The 20,106-nt window shown below is 26.4% G+C and overlaps 1 protein-coding gene and 1 pseudogene across 2 annotated transcripts; one reads left to right on the top strand and one right to left on the bottom strand.

Annotated features, from left to right (window-relative positions):
* The first annotated feature begins 6 nt into the window (after positions 1-6).
* Positions 7-7,322, top strand: LOC105427044 (uncharacterized; annotated as a pseudogene).
* LOC105427043 (uncharacterized protein KIAA0513) lies at positions 6,978-19,796 on the bottom strand. 2 transcript variants are annotated; one of them, XM_089083764.1, is made up of 10 exons: positions 19,638-19,796; positions 14,246-14,523; positions 13,048-13,331; positions 12,838-12,879; positions 10,584-10,685; positions 10,276-10,436; positions 9,937-10,123; positions 9,295-9,517; positions 9,056-9,150; positions 6,978-8,962 (listed from the first exon to the last, which is right to left on the bottom strand). In XM_089083764.1, the coding sequence occupies exons 2-10, from the start codon at positions 14,518-14,520 to the stop codon at positions 8,898-8,900; spliced, it is 1,434 nt and encodes a 477-aa protein (XP_088939890.1). In that variant the 5' UTR covers positions 14,521-14,523; positions 19,638-19,796; the 3' UTR covers positions 6,978-8,897. The 2 variants fall into 2 exon arrangements, with proteins under 2 accessions (XP_088939890.1, XP_088939891.1); XM_089083765.1 differs by lacking the exons at positions 12,838-12,879; positions 19,638-19,796.
* Positions 19,797-20,106: the final 310 nt, after the last annotated feature.

The following is a 20,106-nucleotide window of genomic DNA, read 5'->3' as shown; positions in this document are numbered from 1 at the left end:
AATGACGAAGAGAAATGAATCTACCCAAATTGTAAAATAGTAAGAATTATTATTAATTTAACTGGGAACAATAATTGAAAGATAAATAATATTTTTTTATAAACAACTATTTAATATTTAGTACTTTTTGAAATAAAATTTATTATTTTTTTCTCAGTTAATGTATATTCTAAAATTGATGACGAATACTATTTTACACATTTGTGGTGACATACGGCTAATTTATATTTTTTACTCATCAACAAATTTTCAATGAGATATTAATTTAAAAACAATTTCTAAAGATTGTAAAATAATTCATCAACACTGTGAATGATCTAATTTAAATCAAAACATTCGTTTTTTATTTTAATTAAAAAATATATATTCTAGCATCTACATCCAGAGAGTATATGCTTAAACTTTTTTATCTGTCTTAATTTTTAATCTGCCACTCTGTTAATTTTTTTTTTGTAATTTTGATAATTTTTTTATTTTATAACATAACAAATTTAATTATGATAGGAAGAAACAACATTAGTTCATAATGGACAAAAAATGTTATCACATGTGAAAATTATGAATAACATATCTAATTGTAAGTAAAATAAAAATTGCATTTCCTCGATAAGGTGTAACAATCCTCTTTGCGCTATCACAATACGCAAATCTGTTCTTCCAAAACATGTTGTATGAATATTATTATGTATATGTATATGTGTGTGTGTACACACACACACACACACACACACACACACACACACACACACACACACACACACACACACATTTATGTATACATAAAATTTTGAATGCATGTGTGTGATAACCAGAAGTAAGTTTAATCGTTATACTTTAAACATTGTAATGTATATAAAAAATAAAATATAAAACTTAACAAGATTTCAATATAATGCACACAGATTCAATGATTTTTTTACTTTATTATATATATAAAACTAGTAAGTGATCTGTTTTTTTAAATTAAAAATTAAAAATTGTAAATTATAAAAATTATAATAATTTTGAAATAATCTTGATCAATTTCCATTTTAACACACAACAAAAGACCTTATTTTATACTAATTAACTATAAAGTTTCTTCTTATTATTTATGTGCTATAATAAGATTTTGTTAAATTTTTATTAAAGGTGTATACTATTTCTTATTTTAATAATATTTAAAATATCGTACGAATTAGATAGTACGAATTAGAAGACTTACTTTGGTTGCACGTAGGTGCATCGAAATCTCTCGTACACAAAAATTCGTAAGCGAATGCACCAAGTAGAAAATCATATTATTAATAAAAATGTTCACGACATAATGTAAATGTTTACATTCAAAAAATACATAATCTTATTGACTCACTTAATACAATCAAAATCGATTTTTTCAGAATTCTAACACTAACACTGACACTAACACTAACACTGATTCTAACACTAACACATTCTAATTCTTAACGCTAATTATCTATTTTATATAAAATGTACGCGTGATTTGGTACATGTAATTATAATTATGACAATACTTTTATTGCTTTTATTTTATTAGAATAGTAGTTAAGTTCCATTAGTTTCTTGAAAATATCAAATAATAAAAGAATGAAAACATCTGTAATTTATATATTGAAAAAATATCTTTAAAATATCAAATTACAGTGAATAGATGCTGTTGAACGATTTTTTATTAATTTGCGATATAATGTACATGTCGCAATATTTGTATATTTACTGGTGCAATCGCTTCACGAACGTTCCACGAGTCTGCCGGTACAATCACGCGCGAAAGCGCGATTGTAGAAAGAAGTTTGATATCTACGAAATAAATTTATTCGAAAAAGCGCAAATATTCTCGGATGAAAATGAAGTCTTTTCGGCTCTTTGATATCGCTATATGATTGTGAATCACGGGAATTTTCCGGATCGGACAGACGATCGCCGTACTGATTTTACGCAATAACGGCTGGTTCGCGTGTCCCGCGGCCTGAAATCCTGAAATCTTTTTATACCGCTTAGATTTATTCTCTCGCTCGTAAGATTTTTCGATTATGCTAGCACGTAATAATTTATTCATGCAGCTTTTCGTACCGTTGAGACACAGCGATCGCTTGAAGAGCTAAAAAAAATGTCATATCAATTGCGCAATCAAATGAAAAATATAGAGATAATATGGTTGTTGTTATCATTATCATAAGTAATTAGTTATTCATTTTAAATTAAATATATTCCATTTAAATTCCGTTATTATTACATTTAAAAATGTTAGCCAAAAAGAAATATCTCAATTAAAATTATATAATTCCAAATTTTTATTAACTTGTTTATTATTCCAAGCATAAAATATTAATTAAAATAATTTTTTTTAATATTTTATTTTCTATATATTAAAATATTTTGTACACATTACAGATATTTTTTATATCAGCTTGTGTAATATGTAATAAAAGGAAACTTAAACTTGTTCACGATAGCAAAAGTTTCTCCATTAGCCTCTTTCAGTAAATCTGACAGTTCAAACAAAACTATTAATTTATATCTAAATGATATAACTTTTAAATATTTGTTATTAAATATTTAAAAGTTAAATATTTAAATAATATTAAAAGTATTACATTTTTTTAGTAAAAAAAAGAATACAAAGATCTATATTTTTTTCATGTATTATTAAACAGGATATTTTCCATTTTTAATAAAATATTTTTAAAAATTATTTTTTTATTGTTCTGTTATAATAAACTTTAACAAAGATATTTACACCACAAATTTTATACTAAATAAGGATACATCCAATTTTAGATTTGTAATCTTAACTATTTAAATCTTGTATTTCTCAAAAAATGGCACTTAGTATTAAAAATAGTGTTAATACGAATCATTATCAAATTCTTTCTTGTTGAAAACAAACACTGTCGACTATTATATGTAAATCCATTTGTACGATATATAGTACGATAATAATAACGACAATCGTTATGAATTAATGTATCGAACGTATCTGGAGTATGTTTACATATGCGAAAGTAAAAAATACGATAAGAGGTTTTTTAATTGATCGACATAACGCGGTACTCTGTCTCTGCGGCAATTCCCACAATATGAGAAGCATCGTCTATCTAGATTTATATCCTATTCTCTAGACTTTTATGAAATTGTGAATCATGCATTGTGATATTACTATATAGCCTACCTTGTATATTGTTATTGCTACTATACATTACTACTATACGTAATGCCACACGACTTTCCATTTTTACTTCGACATTTCTATATTTATCTTCATCTCTTCATATGAAATTATTGTAATAAAATATCACGAAGTCAAATTCTGTTTACGTTTTTTCCTGCGAAAAGAAAAAGAACCACCATATACACATATATGCTCGGCTACCAAAATTTCTGATTTTTTTATATTAAAACTTTATGTTATATTATAACTTTATATTTAAAAAATAAAAATGAGGGATATTATCAAAATATATTTAAATTAAATTGTTTATTACATTATTCTAAAAAATTTAACTTTAATTAAATAAAACTCAAATTAAATAAAGGATACAGTACTTTTTAACTTAGTTTTATATATTGCAACATAATTTTAAATTGTGGAAAAATGCATTTGATAAAATTAATCGTTATAAAATTTATTTATATTATTATTATCAAATTAGAAATTCCAAAAATTGGATTATACTTATAATATTCTTTTTCCCAATGTATTTAATAAATGTAAAAATTGAGGATGAATACATTTAGCTATTAGATAAACGCGTCACCTTATACATTTCGATTCGATATGCACGTTATTCGGCAATATTCTGCATTAAGAAATTGTCAAACTGTGATATTCAGATCAAACATTTTCGACGTGGTCACGTCGAATATGAGCAACAGGATTGAATACTTGATGAAGTATTCAGTTGCACCTCCGCCCAGCAGAGATTATTACGGTCTAAAGATTTTTCAAGACGAAGTATTTAATTAACGTATTGACGTCATTGACTTCCTTCAATAATTTTTTCATATTTCTTAGATAATTTTGTACTTATGAAAAATTTCTCACGGACTTCATGAAACACCGATAGTACATCGTGTCACATTTACCGAATTCAATCAAGAAAAATCTTTACAGGACGAAATACGTCGCGGATTTGGTGAGATGATTGAGGTCTTTTTTTTAAAAAAAATGCTTAATTTTATTGATAACAAATTCTGTTTTTAATTTTATTTACTTCTATTATCTTGTGTTATTTTTAAATAATACATTCATTTTATTATTATGTTAATTTTTTATTATGTTAATTGTGTTGATAAATGTAAATATTATTATATATAGACGTTCATATTCATCAACACATATGATATACACACATTTATAGAATACCTCATCAAAAATAAGGTTACATAAATAAAATTGAGATTTTATTTAAAATGACATTTTCATTTTTGTAATAATTTCATTAAACAATAATTTATAAATAAATATTTATCCAATTCTAACATTATAGGTAAATATTTATTAGAATACGTAAAAAATATTGCTGAAGGACATAAAAAGACTCTTTTGACTTTACCAATATCTTTAATCGGAAAAATATCAAAGTGTTTACAGATTACAGATATAATTAAATTGTCTTCATTATCACGTGCAACCTATGAGGTAAAAGAAATACTAATAAAATTAGTAATTTGTGCAATATTTCTACTTGTTTTTAGATAGAATTTTTTTAATTAAAAAATCTTTTATCTATTATCTACTAAATAAAATAATTATTTTTTTCTATAAATTTTTTTAAATTTATTAATATTTGATGTAATATTTATAAAAAGTTGTGTTATTTTTATTAAAAGCTAATTTCATTAAAAATAAATGTACACATAATATTAAATTGTTACATAAAATAAATAAAATATAAGAAAATAAAAAGAAAATAAATCATCTATAGTAAATCTATTATATAGGGATAATGTTCTTATTTGTTTAATAATTTTTTGTTAGGTATTTAATACTAATTTAATTTGGCAAATACTTTATACAAGAGACAAAAGAACCAAAATTAATTTAAAGGAAAAGGAAAAGATTTTAGTTTATGGTTGGAAGCAATTGTATAAAGACAAACAAATGCAGTCGTCAATCAAAAATCAAAAGGTATAAAATAATAAAAATATAATAAAAATATATGATTTGTTTTTGATAAAAATATATATATATATATATATATATATATATATATATATATAAATATATTTTTCCAGAATCTTAGGATTTCATCATCAAATACAAATAATGCAAAAACTATCAAATTATTAAAATCTATCAACAATGCCCCAAAATCTATTTCAAACACAACATCGACTATTGACATGAGTAAGAAATGCTCAGACCTTTCAATGGATCTTATAACAATCCCACTTTCCAAAACGATATCTGATACTCAATTTCAAACATATACAAAAAACGAAAAATCCCTCCCACAAAAAAAGAATATAAAAAATTTTACATTTAATGTAAATGAAAAAAATGTTAAAAAAGTCTCGTTATATCAAGAATGACAAAAAAACAAAAAAATGAAAATATCTCCAAACGTAATGAAATCTGTAATAAACAAATAAATCAGACGGAAAAATACTCAAATAAAAATAATAATATTAACACAAAATTAGTAACATCAACACAAGAAAGTAAATTAAAATCTAAAAAATCACAAATTGCTTCTAAACCGCCTCTTTCCAAAAACACTATAAGAAATGTTAAATCGTCCTCAGTTTTAACGTCAAATTTATCTAACGATATTAGATCAAAAATCAAGAACACACCTAAAAAGAAAATAGTTGCAATCAAATCTGAAACATTTAACACCGATAAAAAAATACCTGAAAATCCTTTTGTAGACGACGGTTTTAATCTGGCCGATTTGATCGAGGCAAGCTTAAAGAACATCCGAAGTCCACGAAGTATATTTGATTATGATTTCAGCTACATGCAACAAGCGGACACAACAAGAGATATTTTGAAAATTAGAAATGAAATTCAAAACATCGATAAATTGAATCATCTAAAATCTAGTAAAAGCAATGTTTTCACACATAACTTTTCTAACAAAATAATTCATGGTGACGGACTTTTAGAAAAACTTTCAGAAAAATCTGAACCTCTTAGTGAACCATCTACGGAGTCTCTTGTAAATAATAAAAAATCTATTCTAGAAGGTGATAATAAACCCTTCTCATTATCTGAGAAATATATAAAAGCTCGAACAAAACTTCGAAAATCTTTAGATTGTAAACAGAGTGATTCAACATCCTCTCAAACTCGATGGAATCCAAACTTAGAACATATAAACTTTCAAAACAAATCCTTTAAAATCAATCCTAAGATAATTGACAACAATAATGAAAAATCATTTAAAGAATCATTGAAGACAACCTTTTTAGCAAAAACAAATAATTCGAATAATTTGAAGAATCGGAAGAAAAATACTTTCAAAAAAGTTTTAAAAATAACAAAGGAAATTAAATAAAATCTAATAAAATTGACTTATGGTATAAAATAGAATTAAAAAATATAATGATATATAAATATTTCTCATATAATTCGAAAACTTTTAAAATTTTTGCATACTATACATATATCAATGATACAAAAAATGGTTTTATAATACTTTGAAAATAAATACAAATTTTATACACATATAATTTTTTAATTATAAACTATAAAGTATAAATAAATCAATCAATTTTAATAATTATCTATACAGATTTTATTATTTTGAAAAATAATTATATATATATATAAATATATATATATATATATATATATATATATATATATATATATATATATATAAAATTCATTTCGTAAGTTTTTATTACTAAATATTTTTTATGTGTGTGTTCTAATTTAAATTTCTGAGTATACATCTATTTTAAGGTATATAATAAATAGGTTTAATAATTTAAAGGATTATTATTAAATGATTTCAAAATACATGTGATAAAATTCATTTATCTTTTTATTTATCTTTAGTTCACTGAATTTGTCATTTCTTATTTGCAGATATATCGCTGGTAGATATATATAAAATAAAATAGAGTGTATTAATTTGCATTTGATGATATGTGTCTAGGTACAAGCTTCATTTTATAAATTATTTACATTGCATGATGTGTGATAATAGGGCGTCAGAATGTGCAAATTTTCAGTTATCTATTAATATTGGCTATTAGGAAAAAAAAATATTGATCTTTTATCTAATAATAAAGACAAAGCTTTTGTCTTTTATATGTTTATAAGCGTCATTTACAAAATGCATAATAATTTTTAGAAACCACTAGCATAAAGTTACATATGTAACGCATTAAGAATTGTATATATTTACTAAGAAAGAAGCAATAGAAAGTAGTGCCTATTTATAATCTGTGTTCTTAGTCATAAATTTTAGAATGTAAAAACGGTAAATTTAATTATAAACAACACTATAAACTATAACTTTATATTGCAGTAAATTTTTAATACATTGAAACTATTAAATTTGATAATAATATAAAATAATAAAAAAAGATTATTGATAATCGCGCAAAATTGACAGAAAATTATTCAACAAAATGTATGAATTGTTATTTAAAAATTTAATATAAATTTTAAGTTTTCTGCTGATTCACTGCAACTATCTTGAATTATAAAGTCAGAAGCGAAGAAAACATGATGTAAAAATTTTTACAAAATAAATTAAAATAGAAACATTTTTCGATAAAATAGCATTTTCAATCGATAGAACATAGAAACCTAAATATACCAGAAATCTTTCTTTCGCTCCGTTAATTAATAAATAAATATAAATGTATATAAAATTAAATTACCGCTTTCTTTATGATTGTGTATAATTTATTTTCTAAATATATAGTTTTTATTGATTACCAGAGCAAAAAGAGAATTTTGGTATATTTTATAAATCTAATTTATCAAACGCAAACATTATTTTGTCGAAAAACGTATCTATTTTAATGTATTTTGCAAAAATTTTCATCATCTATTTTCTCGCTTCTGACGTTAATTATATTAATTATATTAAGAGATGGCTACAGTGAATTAATAATAGCCTAAATGCATCATGAATATGTATCGAATTATATGCTTTTTATCAATAAGAATATTTTTTTCTCTTCTCTTTCATTTCCTCTCAATACTCGAATATATCAAATATTGAATGTTGAAAATGTATATGTAAGTAATTTTCTTCATTTACATACTACTCATAGTACAAAGTAGACATGTACATATTTGCGACATAAATTTATAAAATTTATTTCAATGTTATTTCAATGTTATATTAAAAAATATATGATGAGAAAATAAATAATATAGTACGTCTGTAATGTCTAATATAGTAAATTACACTCAACAAATCACGCTTTAATTGAACTGTCAATAATACAGTTCCATTTTAAAATCTTATTGTCGCTTCTATTCTTAACTTTATCATTGTTTAGTATTAATTTATATTTTATTTCAAAATTTAATATCATTCGAAATCGATCTTTTAATTTTATTTTTCTTAATTTCTGTTAGCGTTGTAAGGACTATTTTTTAGAAATAGAAATTTTTCATATCAGAAACATAAGAGTTTTAATAGCAAGAGTTAACATTTTTTTTACAATTTAAGGCGCGAATCTGTGCAGTGTTTGCATTTTAGGAATTGACGTGTCCAGCGTCATATACCGCGAAAAATTTAACAAATTTGTTGATTTACATCAACAATATTAACAAGATCTTTCTCATAATTGACTTCGTTGCTTTTTCTCAGCGTTAGAAGACAATTCGATTTTATCAGCAATATTTTCAAGAAGAAACATTGCAAAACTTTTTTTAAAGTGATTTTAAAAAAATTGATTTTTATCTGTTAACTCTGATTAAACTACCGCCATGGCTCAGTCTCATCAAACATCCGATCTATATTGTCTCGCAGCATCTTCTCTTGTTCTATAAAATCAAAGTAAAATAAATATTTGTATTAATTTAAATTTAAAATTTTAATTGGGAAAAAGTGTTATAAAGTATGATTCAAATATTTACCTTTAGTTAAGTTTGCAATAATACATTGTTTTCGGAGAAATTCTGTACATAAAGCTCGTGACAGGCCGAATGCATGCATGTTACAAGTAAAAGTCCTAAAAAATATCGTTAATATGTGATACATAATACATATATATATATATATATATATATATATATATATATATATATATTAAATATAATCCAATATATAAATTTAGTATTAATATTTATTTTAGCTATGGAATAATAATATTTACCCTAATTGTCCGAAAACGATGTTTGCTTGAAACTTCCTATCTTCGGCGGCAATGCTTTCTTGATCTAAAGATTTCGGTCGAGGTGGTACTGGTCTTGACGCTCGCTCACATTGCACTGCATCGAAGAAAGCAGCAGTCCAAAATCTCATGGACGTCCATATCGGTTGAACTCGTAAATGTGTGTACAAATATTCACGATAAGGCTCTAATCCAGGAACTTCCACTACAAACACACGCATTAGAATAAATACATAATTTTAATCATAAATACATGTAATTTAAATAATAAATAATAAAAACAATAAACAAACTTCACGAATCAACAAGAGTTATAGTTAGGAGTAATTTTTGTAATAATTTCAATAGTAATCATATATATATTCTAAAATACTAAATTCTAATTATTATATTTACAATAATTGTTTTCTAAACAATTATTATATCTTTTAAATATTTAATTAATATGTCACAACAACATCACATATAATAAAAGATTATTATAATATTATCCTAATTATTATCGATATAATTTGATATAGTTCTTTTGATAATATTTCTATATTATTATAAATTTATTATTTCAGCGCTGAGATTAACAATTTTATTATTTTATAGAATTTATCCTGAAAAATTTCTCTTTACCTTCATGATAAAAAGTGAAGCACATATTCATAAGACTTTTAGCAGGCGCAAAATCATCGGCTTCGTGACACTCGAACAGTGCGACTGCGAAATGTTGAGCCAAAGAATAAAATGAAGCTTCTGTGACACATGCACGTGCTCTTCTCGCATTCACCACTCTGGAAAACCATATTCTTCCGGATTCTGTCTGCAAATTTAATATTATTTCATCTGATTAAAATGGATATGACTATCTATTTTGTAATTTGTATAATATTTCTTCTACATCTTTTATTATAAAAACCGATTGTTATATTACTGACAATGCTACTAAAGTGTTTTATAATATCTAATAAATACCAAAACCATTTGTCCAAAATTAGCCTTTTGCTCTTGATCGATACTGTTAGGCGCGTCGAATAATAAAGGTACGAAAGCTTTCATGAAATCTGCGGCTGCTTCTTCTGATTGACTATCAGCCGACAAACTCGAAGCCCAAGATTGTACGGAACCTGATGATCCTAAATAAAAATAATTTCATTAAACGTGTAGCAGTATTTTATTCGTGATATCACTATATTTGTACTTTTCCATTTTTAAAGATTTCCATTTATATACATTGAATTGTTCTTCTCAAGTATGAATATTACCAAAAGTACACTCCTTACCTGATCTTTGCCACATTCTGCGACCATCCATATTGGAATCCAGACTAGTGCTGGGCCCATATCCATCTTGATCACTCGTAGAATCACTGCTGCAAGGCATGTCTAAAATAAAGAAATATTTCATGCCAAATATATATGTGAGTGTAATTTTTTAACATGATTGTAATTAACATGATCAAGCAATGGTGCGTCATGGGCGATACCTAAACTTGCAATCAAATCTAATCTAATGATTAGTTGGACAAAAATAAAGAACAAAGACATAAAAATAAACTAAACTATCCAACTAAAATGTTTGTCACTCTTGCATAATTATATTTCGGCTATATTAGTTCCAAATTAATATTCGACAAAATATGAAAAAAATCATATAGATGGACCTAGAACCTAGAATAAGATTAACAAGCGTATTTGTTTATTTGTGTGTGTGTGTGTGTGTGTGTGTGTGTGTGTGTGTGTGTGTGTGTGTGTGTGTGTGTTTTATGTATGTTATATATATAATATATTGAAATTACATCTTTAAAAAATAGAACAATATTAACTTCCGTACTTATTAAAATTATAATATAAATGTAATCAGTAATTTTTTATTTTAATGTAATGTGTGTATATTATGAATTTTATGCGAGTTAAAATATTTTATGTTACTATGTTAGAGTTACTTGCCTAAAGCTATTATACGTTTTCAACAAGACTATAATTACTATTGTTGCTCATTGGTATATTATACCGTAAAAATTTTTAAAATAAAATGATCCGAAGAACAGTAAAGCACATTCACTCAAATGACTATTATTACGTATGATACTGAAAGTTATATACTTTACATTCGCGATATTACTTAATTGTCTGTAGATATCCTTGTGATATATCACTCAATGTTGCGGAAATAACTGAAGCATCCAGTAGACGATAAGTGTGACTTTATCGCGAGACTATTGCTATATGCAGCATATGGAATTTTTTCCACCCACGTAAAACAGTTCCTCATTTGAACTATATTATGAATGCAATCGGGGTGCAATAGGCTGTTCGCGTGAAAATATGCACACACACATATATATACACAGGTAACAACATCTTTACCAAAGGGATGCAACGTCTGGCAAAAAACTACAAATATTATGTGTTCGAATATACAAGTGCCGAAATGTATTTTACATATAACACGTTCAGAAAAAGTATAAAATTACATAAAAATAATAAAATCAAAACTAACAGTTATATGCATCTTTTTAAAAATTATTTTAATTTACTTAAAAATGTATAAAATAGGACAACATACGATTTATAATTTAAACTATATTTAAACGTACAATTGAATTTTGTATAAATTATTATGCAATTCTGATTTTGAAGAAATATGAAATCACAATCGTGTTGCTTTCTTTATATTAAAACTATATTTGATGTGCCGTGTAATATAAACTTCTTTTTCTATTTTTCCACCATTCTTGTCATTATTAAAATGTATAAATGTAAAATGCGTGTATTTAATCTCTCTATGTTTATTATTTCTTATAAAACAAAAATAAAATAAATGTGTATTAGAAAATTAAATAAAAGCCAATTCCTATTTTTCGTTTACACAACAATAATGTAAATATAAAGAGAGAATTAAAGTAAATTAAGTTCCAATTTATTTAAATAGCTTGAAGCATCATGAAATCACAAAAATCAATATATCCAGGTCAAACTGCATGAGACCTCGCAATCGACCTACGAATATTCGAACACCGGATTACGCGAACATATCGATTGCTAGTATTCGCTAATCACATCTAGCGGAGGAAGGGGGAGTCAGAAACTCGTGTCTGTGATAAGGTATATAATAGCTTTAAAATATCGAGACTTTGTTTGGATATTATTTAATTTTAAATATTATTAATTTTAAATATTACTAATTTCGCGTTAGCTGTGTATGTATTAATATGTGAAGAAAATACTGAGTTGCAATTAAATATAATATCGTTAATATTTCGTTATTAAAAACATAAAAATGTTTTTCGTAGAATCTCTTTGTAAAAATATTAGTAGTAGATTTTACAAAAAGTGTAAATTATTTGGGCTGATCTTATTTTTTTTTCCCTATATATCAAAAACTTTCGAATATCGTATTACATTTAAATGTAATGAAAATGTGTAAAAGTATCGATATTTTAAGCCGAAGCATCCCTACGTGTAATACACTGAGGAGACACGCGGGTGAGATCACAGGGGATCACAGTCCACACTGACTGACTGTTACAATTACCTAAACGGAAAACAACCGTCTGATAGCGGGTCGGCGCCCTCGCTTCGTGAAAAGAAAGAAGAAATACAAGATATTATTTCCATCCGAGTCTCGATAACTGCATGAGCGCGAGCGAGAGAAAGATAGCGACCGTTGTCGAAGACGAAGAAAATCATTGACTTCGACTCGTTCGACGTCTGCCGCGGATAATCGGAGGTGAGGACTAATCACCTGCTTTGTAATTCAACTTCTCGTAAGGATCAGGCCCGGTCGCTTTGATGTCCTGTTCCTGAATGGGCTCTATACTTTCCTGGCTATCGCGATCGGGACTGATATCCTCTTGTTCAGTGCGACTCTCCTGTTTCTTGCTAGAGGCTGATCTCGAGGATGCTATCTCCTCGTAAGTCATCCCAGGCGGATATTTCCGTGTTCTAGACAGATTGGCGTTTCCTTGTCGTTCCAGTTTGTGACGCGCTATTGCCTCGTAATCTTCATAGGACAATCCAGCGCCAAACCTACGAGACGTTGCGAATATTATCGTAGCGGGAATATTCATGAGTAACAAACATCGCAATATTATGCCTTGCTACAAGGTGTAAACTCATACTGTAATACGTTACACACGTTAATGGCTTGCTAATAGTTGCGCATACAATTAGAATTTAATTACAATGTAAGAAAATTATACTGTTTTGTAAATATTCGATAGCAAATATTAATATAGCAAATTGTTTATGAAATAAACTTTAAGTTACAATATAATAGTAAATTAGTAAACACTAATGTAATAAATTTAAAAAGAATAAGATAAATACCCCTATGGCCTAGTATTCAATATATTCACTTGTTTGTAATATAATATTTTTAATGATACTCTTTTTTCAAAATCTTCACCGCATCATCATATAAATACCTGAAAATATCTCATATTTTCAATTAATATTCAGAAATTCATTTCCTATTTTGAATCTGATCATCAATTTTCACTGTTGAACTTAGTAAAAAATTAGAAAAAAATCGCCACGCTTAGATAGGCCACATATTGGATATAGTTACTTTATAATAAAAGTTTTTTAAATTTTTGTATTCTTTAAGATATTCTTTAAGAATTATTTCGTCTAATTATATTATATTATTTATAAAATAAAAGCATACTAATAATAATAAATTAAAAGTGATAGATAAATAAATACATTTCATTTACGCATTTATATTTTAATAACACCAAACCCATTTTAATTGCAAATAAATTATCGTTAGATATTTAAATAAAAATATTAGTTAGATATTTAAGATATCTAATTAAAAATTAGACTTCTATCTTGTTAAACAACACTATTCAGCTTATAGTTTCACTATCTTATGTGATATTCACATTTTCATGTCCTAATTGTTATGAGGTATTCAGGGTAGCAAAATTCATACTTACTTCGGAAGCCTGAGTTTCCGCCGTCCTAATTGCTCCTCTGGCTTGGTAGTCCGCGGCGGTGGTGCTTGTGGCGGCGATGATGGCGAGGAAGGGGTTGTAGTCAGTTCGCTTTCCTCTAAGCTGCTACTAAGAGCAGATCCTATTCTATTCCCTAGGCCCTGAAGATATTCCCCACTTCCACCTAGAGCAGATCGCACAGATCTGAGAGCACCTCTGGTGCGTCCAATTAGCGATGCTCCTCCATTGGATGGTAAAGCTGTTGTAACGTCTACCATATCCTGGAACAAGCACGCGAATCGCAATTAACGCGAGAAATTCCCTCTGAGTCTCGAGAATTATTGTATGTCAGCACAAAATGTTTCTAGCATCTGGACAATAAGATTTACATGATAAACAATGCCTAAATTTATAATAATATCCAAGAAACATAAATGCATAAAAAAAGTTAAAATTTAGAAATTAACATATTAATTATTTATAACAGACGATGGTGATTAATACGCGTTGTGCGTACTTGAAAACACAAATATTTATCATACGTTTGTAATTTTAATTAAAGTAACGAGTGTCTTGTTGACGCAGATGTAATAAGTATCCGAGATAATAGTAGATTGTCAAATTAATAATGATTCTTAAAGTCTCAGTCTTTGCTTTTTCAAAAGTTTATATGTAAAATGTAAATGAAAACTTTTGTACAATGTGAAAGTGCAAAAACAGAAAATATAAAATAAGAATTACCAAAATAAGTAAGAATTATAGTTTTACAAACTTTTATAATTTACTGTTCAACAAATCAATTTCCGTGTTTTCAAGTTATAAATATGGAATAAGTTTGAAAATGGAAAAAGTTTTAGAGTAAGAATTTTTATCTAGATTTAAAATATCATAAAAGTAAAATAGTACAAATAAAAGGTATGCTACTATCACCTTTTCTGAAAGGCTTTTTATATAAATTAAATTGTTTCCGGATTACTAAGCTATTAATAAAATTTAATAATAATGTGTCGAATTTATTCTGTGACATATGTTATGTGCGTTATAAAGAAACAAAGGAAATTTTAACAGTTGAATTTTTGTTTGACAGGCTTTGTTCGAATGCCGATCATAAAAGGGTTTCTAATTCGCTGAAGTAGTTTGCACCGGATGCCGATGCATTCCGACGTTTCAGCAAAACAATTTGTGAAACTTGCGACCTACCTCGTTGGCGGTAGGCTCAATATAGTCCCTGTGAAGCGAATAAGACTGAAAGTAATCTCAGATAAGAGACGTAAGCTTCATTTCCGATGTATATAGGCCACTGCGACCTCCTACTCATCTATGCACACGTGTACTCGTGCCATGTGTAAAACGATAACGGTAAATCGTAAAAAGGTAAAAGAGAGCCAAAAGGAAGATATCAATTGGAAGTGATATTGAAATATTGAGATACGTCACCAAGACTTGCTTAAAATCATATTATTTTAATCATAATAAAAGGAAATAGAAAATGTTAATTTTCGAAGAAACAAAAAGAAATTACGAATGCAAAGAAAATGAACAGTAATTTGTATTGCAGACAATTGAATGTCAAATAGTTAACTAATGATGTCTTCTGCATTGCATGAAAAAATTTCATCATCATTATTTACTTACTCCATGTATTATTATTAATCACTTTATTATTTATTACTTTATTACTTAAAGATATTTTATCACCCTCTCTTCATTACTTCTACTATTACAAAAAATGTTAAAATGACGTTACCGATTAGTCGGAAAAATATTAAGCTTCTGTTAATCACGATTTCCCATAGATTATTGCGTATTTTAAAACAATTCAACAATCAAATTATGTAAATAAATTTATCGATCCATCGTCGACATAATCGCAATGAATCTAAATGTACATATTTCACATTTGCTCATCCAATTATACGTACGCATGCAATATAATTGCATGCGACCTTTTTGCATTCACGCTTTAGACCAAAAGGAAGAATGCATGACGTATCACTAGGAAAGGGCATTCCATTTATATCCGTGTTCCACTTTTTTTGCTGACAAAGAGTCTGAAAAAACGGTTTATTTAATGCTGACAGCCTATGAAAAACAGTATCACGAATGTACCGATATACATTTACACACACACACACACACATAATAATTTCTATTCGTTGTTGCATAAAATACTTTTTTTTTTAACTGTTTGTAAAAAAAAAATAATAAAATAAGTTTAGCTCGCGAAAATATAGTTGAAAAATTAAATATCTGAGTAGTCGTTCGTCTACTGAATATGTTATACTGAATAGACTTTTATAATTGGGTTACCATGCATTGGTGACCACAAAAGATAGAAAATCAACACGGATATCCTTTATGGTAAGCTATATTTAAATACCGCTTATGAATTTTTCGTAAAACTCATTCTCTGTTCCAATTGTTTGTATTTAAAGAAATATATTATCTTTACATAATTATTTGTTATATATCAATAAATAACATTTAAAGCGATATATATGTAATGCGCCTCTAAAAAAGTACCATTTTGTTTAATAAAAATTTCATGTAGATTTACTTACGCTATTAATGATATAATTAAAAATAATTTTGATAAATTAAAATACTAAAATATAAATAAAGAATTCATATTATTCATTTAAATGCTTTTCTTAAATACCAAAACCTGTTTCTCTTTTTGAAATACTAAGAAGAGAAATTATAAATAATTACAAAACTAAATTCACAAAAATTTATTAAACTAAACTTTCAAGAAGTTTGTTTAAAAATTCATAAAAAAATACATATATATTTATTCAAGTTTTCTTTCATCAATTCATTATTGTTAAGCTATCTTGTTACAAAATTATTTAATTGATTAACCTATGGTTTTGTTATCTTATTTTATTATTATTATTAATTAATAAATACTCTTATAACATAAAAACATAAAAACATAAAAATTCTTATAACATAATCCAATAAAAACAATCGCATAAAAATGAGAAATAAAATAAAAACCCGCCGGATTTATTGCATAAAATCGCAAATAAACCTCTTTTTTCAGTGTCTAAAGATAGATCATCGATTGCGTCCACATGTCTATGGCAAGTTTGACGCCACGAGAATTTCCGATTAATGTGGGCGATGTGCGAGGACGAAAGCATATAATATTCACTGGAGAGTCTATGTCAAAAATATATCTCAATATAAATATATCTTATTCGAAAAATAGTCACTTCAAATGTTGTTCTTATTCATTTTGCAAAGAAGATTATAGATTAATAATCACAGAATTAATTTTAATAAAAAATTATTAATACTATTATTAACAATAAACATATTTTGAAATATTAATTTTATAATAAAACTTATCAAAGAATTTATATTAATATTGTGAATTAAATATTTTCAAGATACCTATTTCTTTTTTAAATACTCCAATCCAATAATAAAGTATCGAAAAATAGAAAAAATAGAAAATAAAGTGAAGTTAATCTATTTAAAGAGTAGAATTAAAAAAATAATAATTAATTTAAATTATTCTTATTGCTGTATTCATAATGCATTCAGTAAACAATTATAATATATGTTTTTAATATAATAATAATATGTAATATTGAATAATATTCAGTATTTACTAATGGCATATGAAATATGTATTTCTTAATAGCTATAAAACTTGTCTATATAATATAAAAGAGAAAAGATATTATAAAGTGCAATAACCGATACACAGCGGCAAACACAGTTGGCAAACAAATATCAATAAGAAATTCATTACATTAGACAAGCAAGTTATGCGGGAGTGGACGATATCGAATAGCATGTGGACAACTGTATTTCAGTGGAATACAACTGCAATGCAGCGTTATCTATCTATATTATGCAATTCTGTGCTGCTATGCGGGATGTACTTAGCTTGCTTGCAGATATTTCTTTTACATTTTATAATAAAAAAAACTCTTCTTTTTGCAAAAGAAGAAGAGAAAAAAAGAGAAAGAAATGTTCCTTATGTACATTTATAATCATGTATAATGCACAGTGATAAATCGAAAATACGGACCATGCAAATGCAACAAAATAACGATTTGTCACTTAGGAAACGTCGCAAGACAACGAATATGGTTTGAGTCAAAACAACGTGACATAATTACACTTGTCGGAATAGACGATAATTCCATCTTTGTCTGGCGAGCAGCACGTGTGTTATCAACGCAAAATATTATTTAATATATTCCATATGCAAAATTAACACAGAAGTGTCAAGCAAAAAATGTAAGTGACACTGCTTAATATTGAGACAAGACTAATAAATATTGAGACAGGAAATTTATGTGTCGACTGCACCATTGCATTTATCAACGCAAACTATAATTTGTATTGCTTTGAAATGTTTTCAATGCGACTTTACACTTTATACGTAACGTTTTATTTCACATTTGACTTTTTTCTAAAACTGTTTAAACTTTTCTTTATATTAATCTTAAATCTTACTTAAATCATATTATACAAATCTAGAAAAATCTGATAAAAAAGAATATTTAAATTTAATATTTAATATATTTGATAATTTCTTTTCGAAGAAATATTACGTGCCATGTCAACATTCGATACGTTTTTATCGATAAAAATTTCTTAAATAATTTCCATATTAGTATTAAATTACATTGAGAAATGCTTTTTACATCAAACATTATTGTATTGTTATACCAATTACTCAGAAAATAAAAGCATTTAAAAAACACAAGAAACTGCGTAATGCAAATATTAAAATAATTTTCATCACAATGTCGTCACAATGTGTCGTCACAATCTACGTACTTATTAAATCAAAAATACAATTTAATTTATTTAACATACGCAATTTATATAAATCAAATATATATATATATATATATTATAAAACAAGAATTATTAAATTATTAAATTTATTTTAAAATATTAATCAGAAATGTTTACAAAATATTTGACAATATATAAAATCAAGAAATTATAACACGCACTTGTGTAAGCATATTTAATAAACATACAAAACAATATTATTATCGTATTATATTAATTACAGTTTTATATTTTTATAAATTATTTTTATAAAGACAAGATAATATCAAATAACGAACTTTAAAAGACAATAAATGGGCAAGTTACAGCCGAGTGATACAAACGCAGCTGTCAAAACAAACGACGATTTTATCGTCTCCTAAATTACGTTTTATCGGTTAAAATGAAAAATATCCTGATAGCTAATTACGCATGTAGATACTCTTTTAAAACATTATTATCAGAAATAATACATATGAATACATACAAAAAAAGAATTAGATAATAAGATAGACCAAGTAGTAGCTGTTGGAACATATGCACTCTTATTGTGAGTTTAATAAATCAGATTTTGATATTTCGAATTAAATACCGTGAGAGAAAAAAGTCCGGGATCAAAGACGATCACTGTCACCCTTGCTGAACGTTCACAAACACGTGCAACACTGCTCTTGACATACCACTGTGGACTTGCACTATCGCGAGTTTTGCAGCTACTTCGGGGACTATTGGTACGTAACGTTGCATTACCCCACCAGTACAAGATCGGATTAATAAAGGCGCATGCGTTTATTGCGATCAATACAACGTCTCGATTTACCGGCACGTTGATTAATTCCGATCGTGGAGAAATTCGCCATCGTACACATACCGGCAGTCGATACCATGCCAGCTAATAATAAATTATTTAATAAAATTGATCCAATATATTATATACGTAGTCAAATAAATATAATTTGATATACCAAATATATAAAATACATTTTATTCAAAGATTTACAACATAACAATAAATTAAAAGTATGTTTTTTTGTTATTTAATAAATTAAATTAAAAATTGT

This window comes from Pogonomyrmex barbatus, unplaced genomic scaffold, assembly GCF_055798465.1.
Source record: "Pogonomyrmex barbatus isolate J1 unplaced genomic scaffold, ASM5579846v1 scaffold8, whole genome shotgun sequence".
Classification (NCBI taxonomy): Eukaryota; Metazoa; Arthropoda; class Insecta; order Hymenoptera; family Formicidae; genus Pogonomyrmex; species Pogonomyrmex barbatus.
The sequence above is the reverse complement of the archived record's forward strand: the minus strand, read 5'-3'. Positions and strand labels throughout refer to the sequence as shown.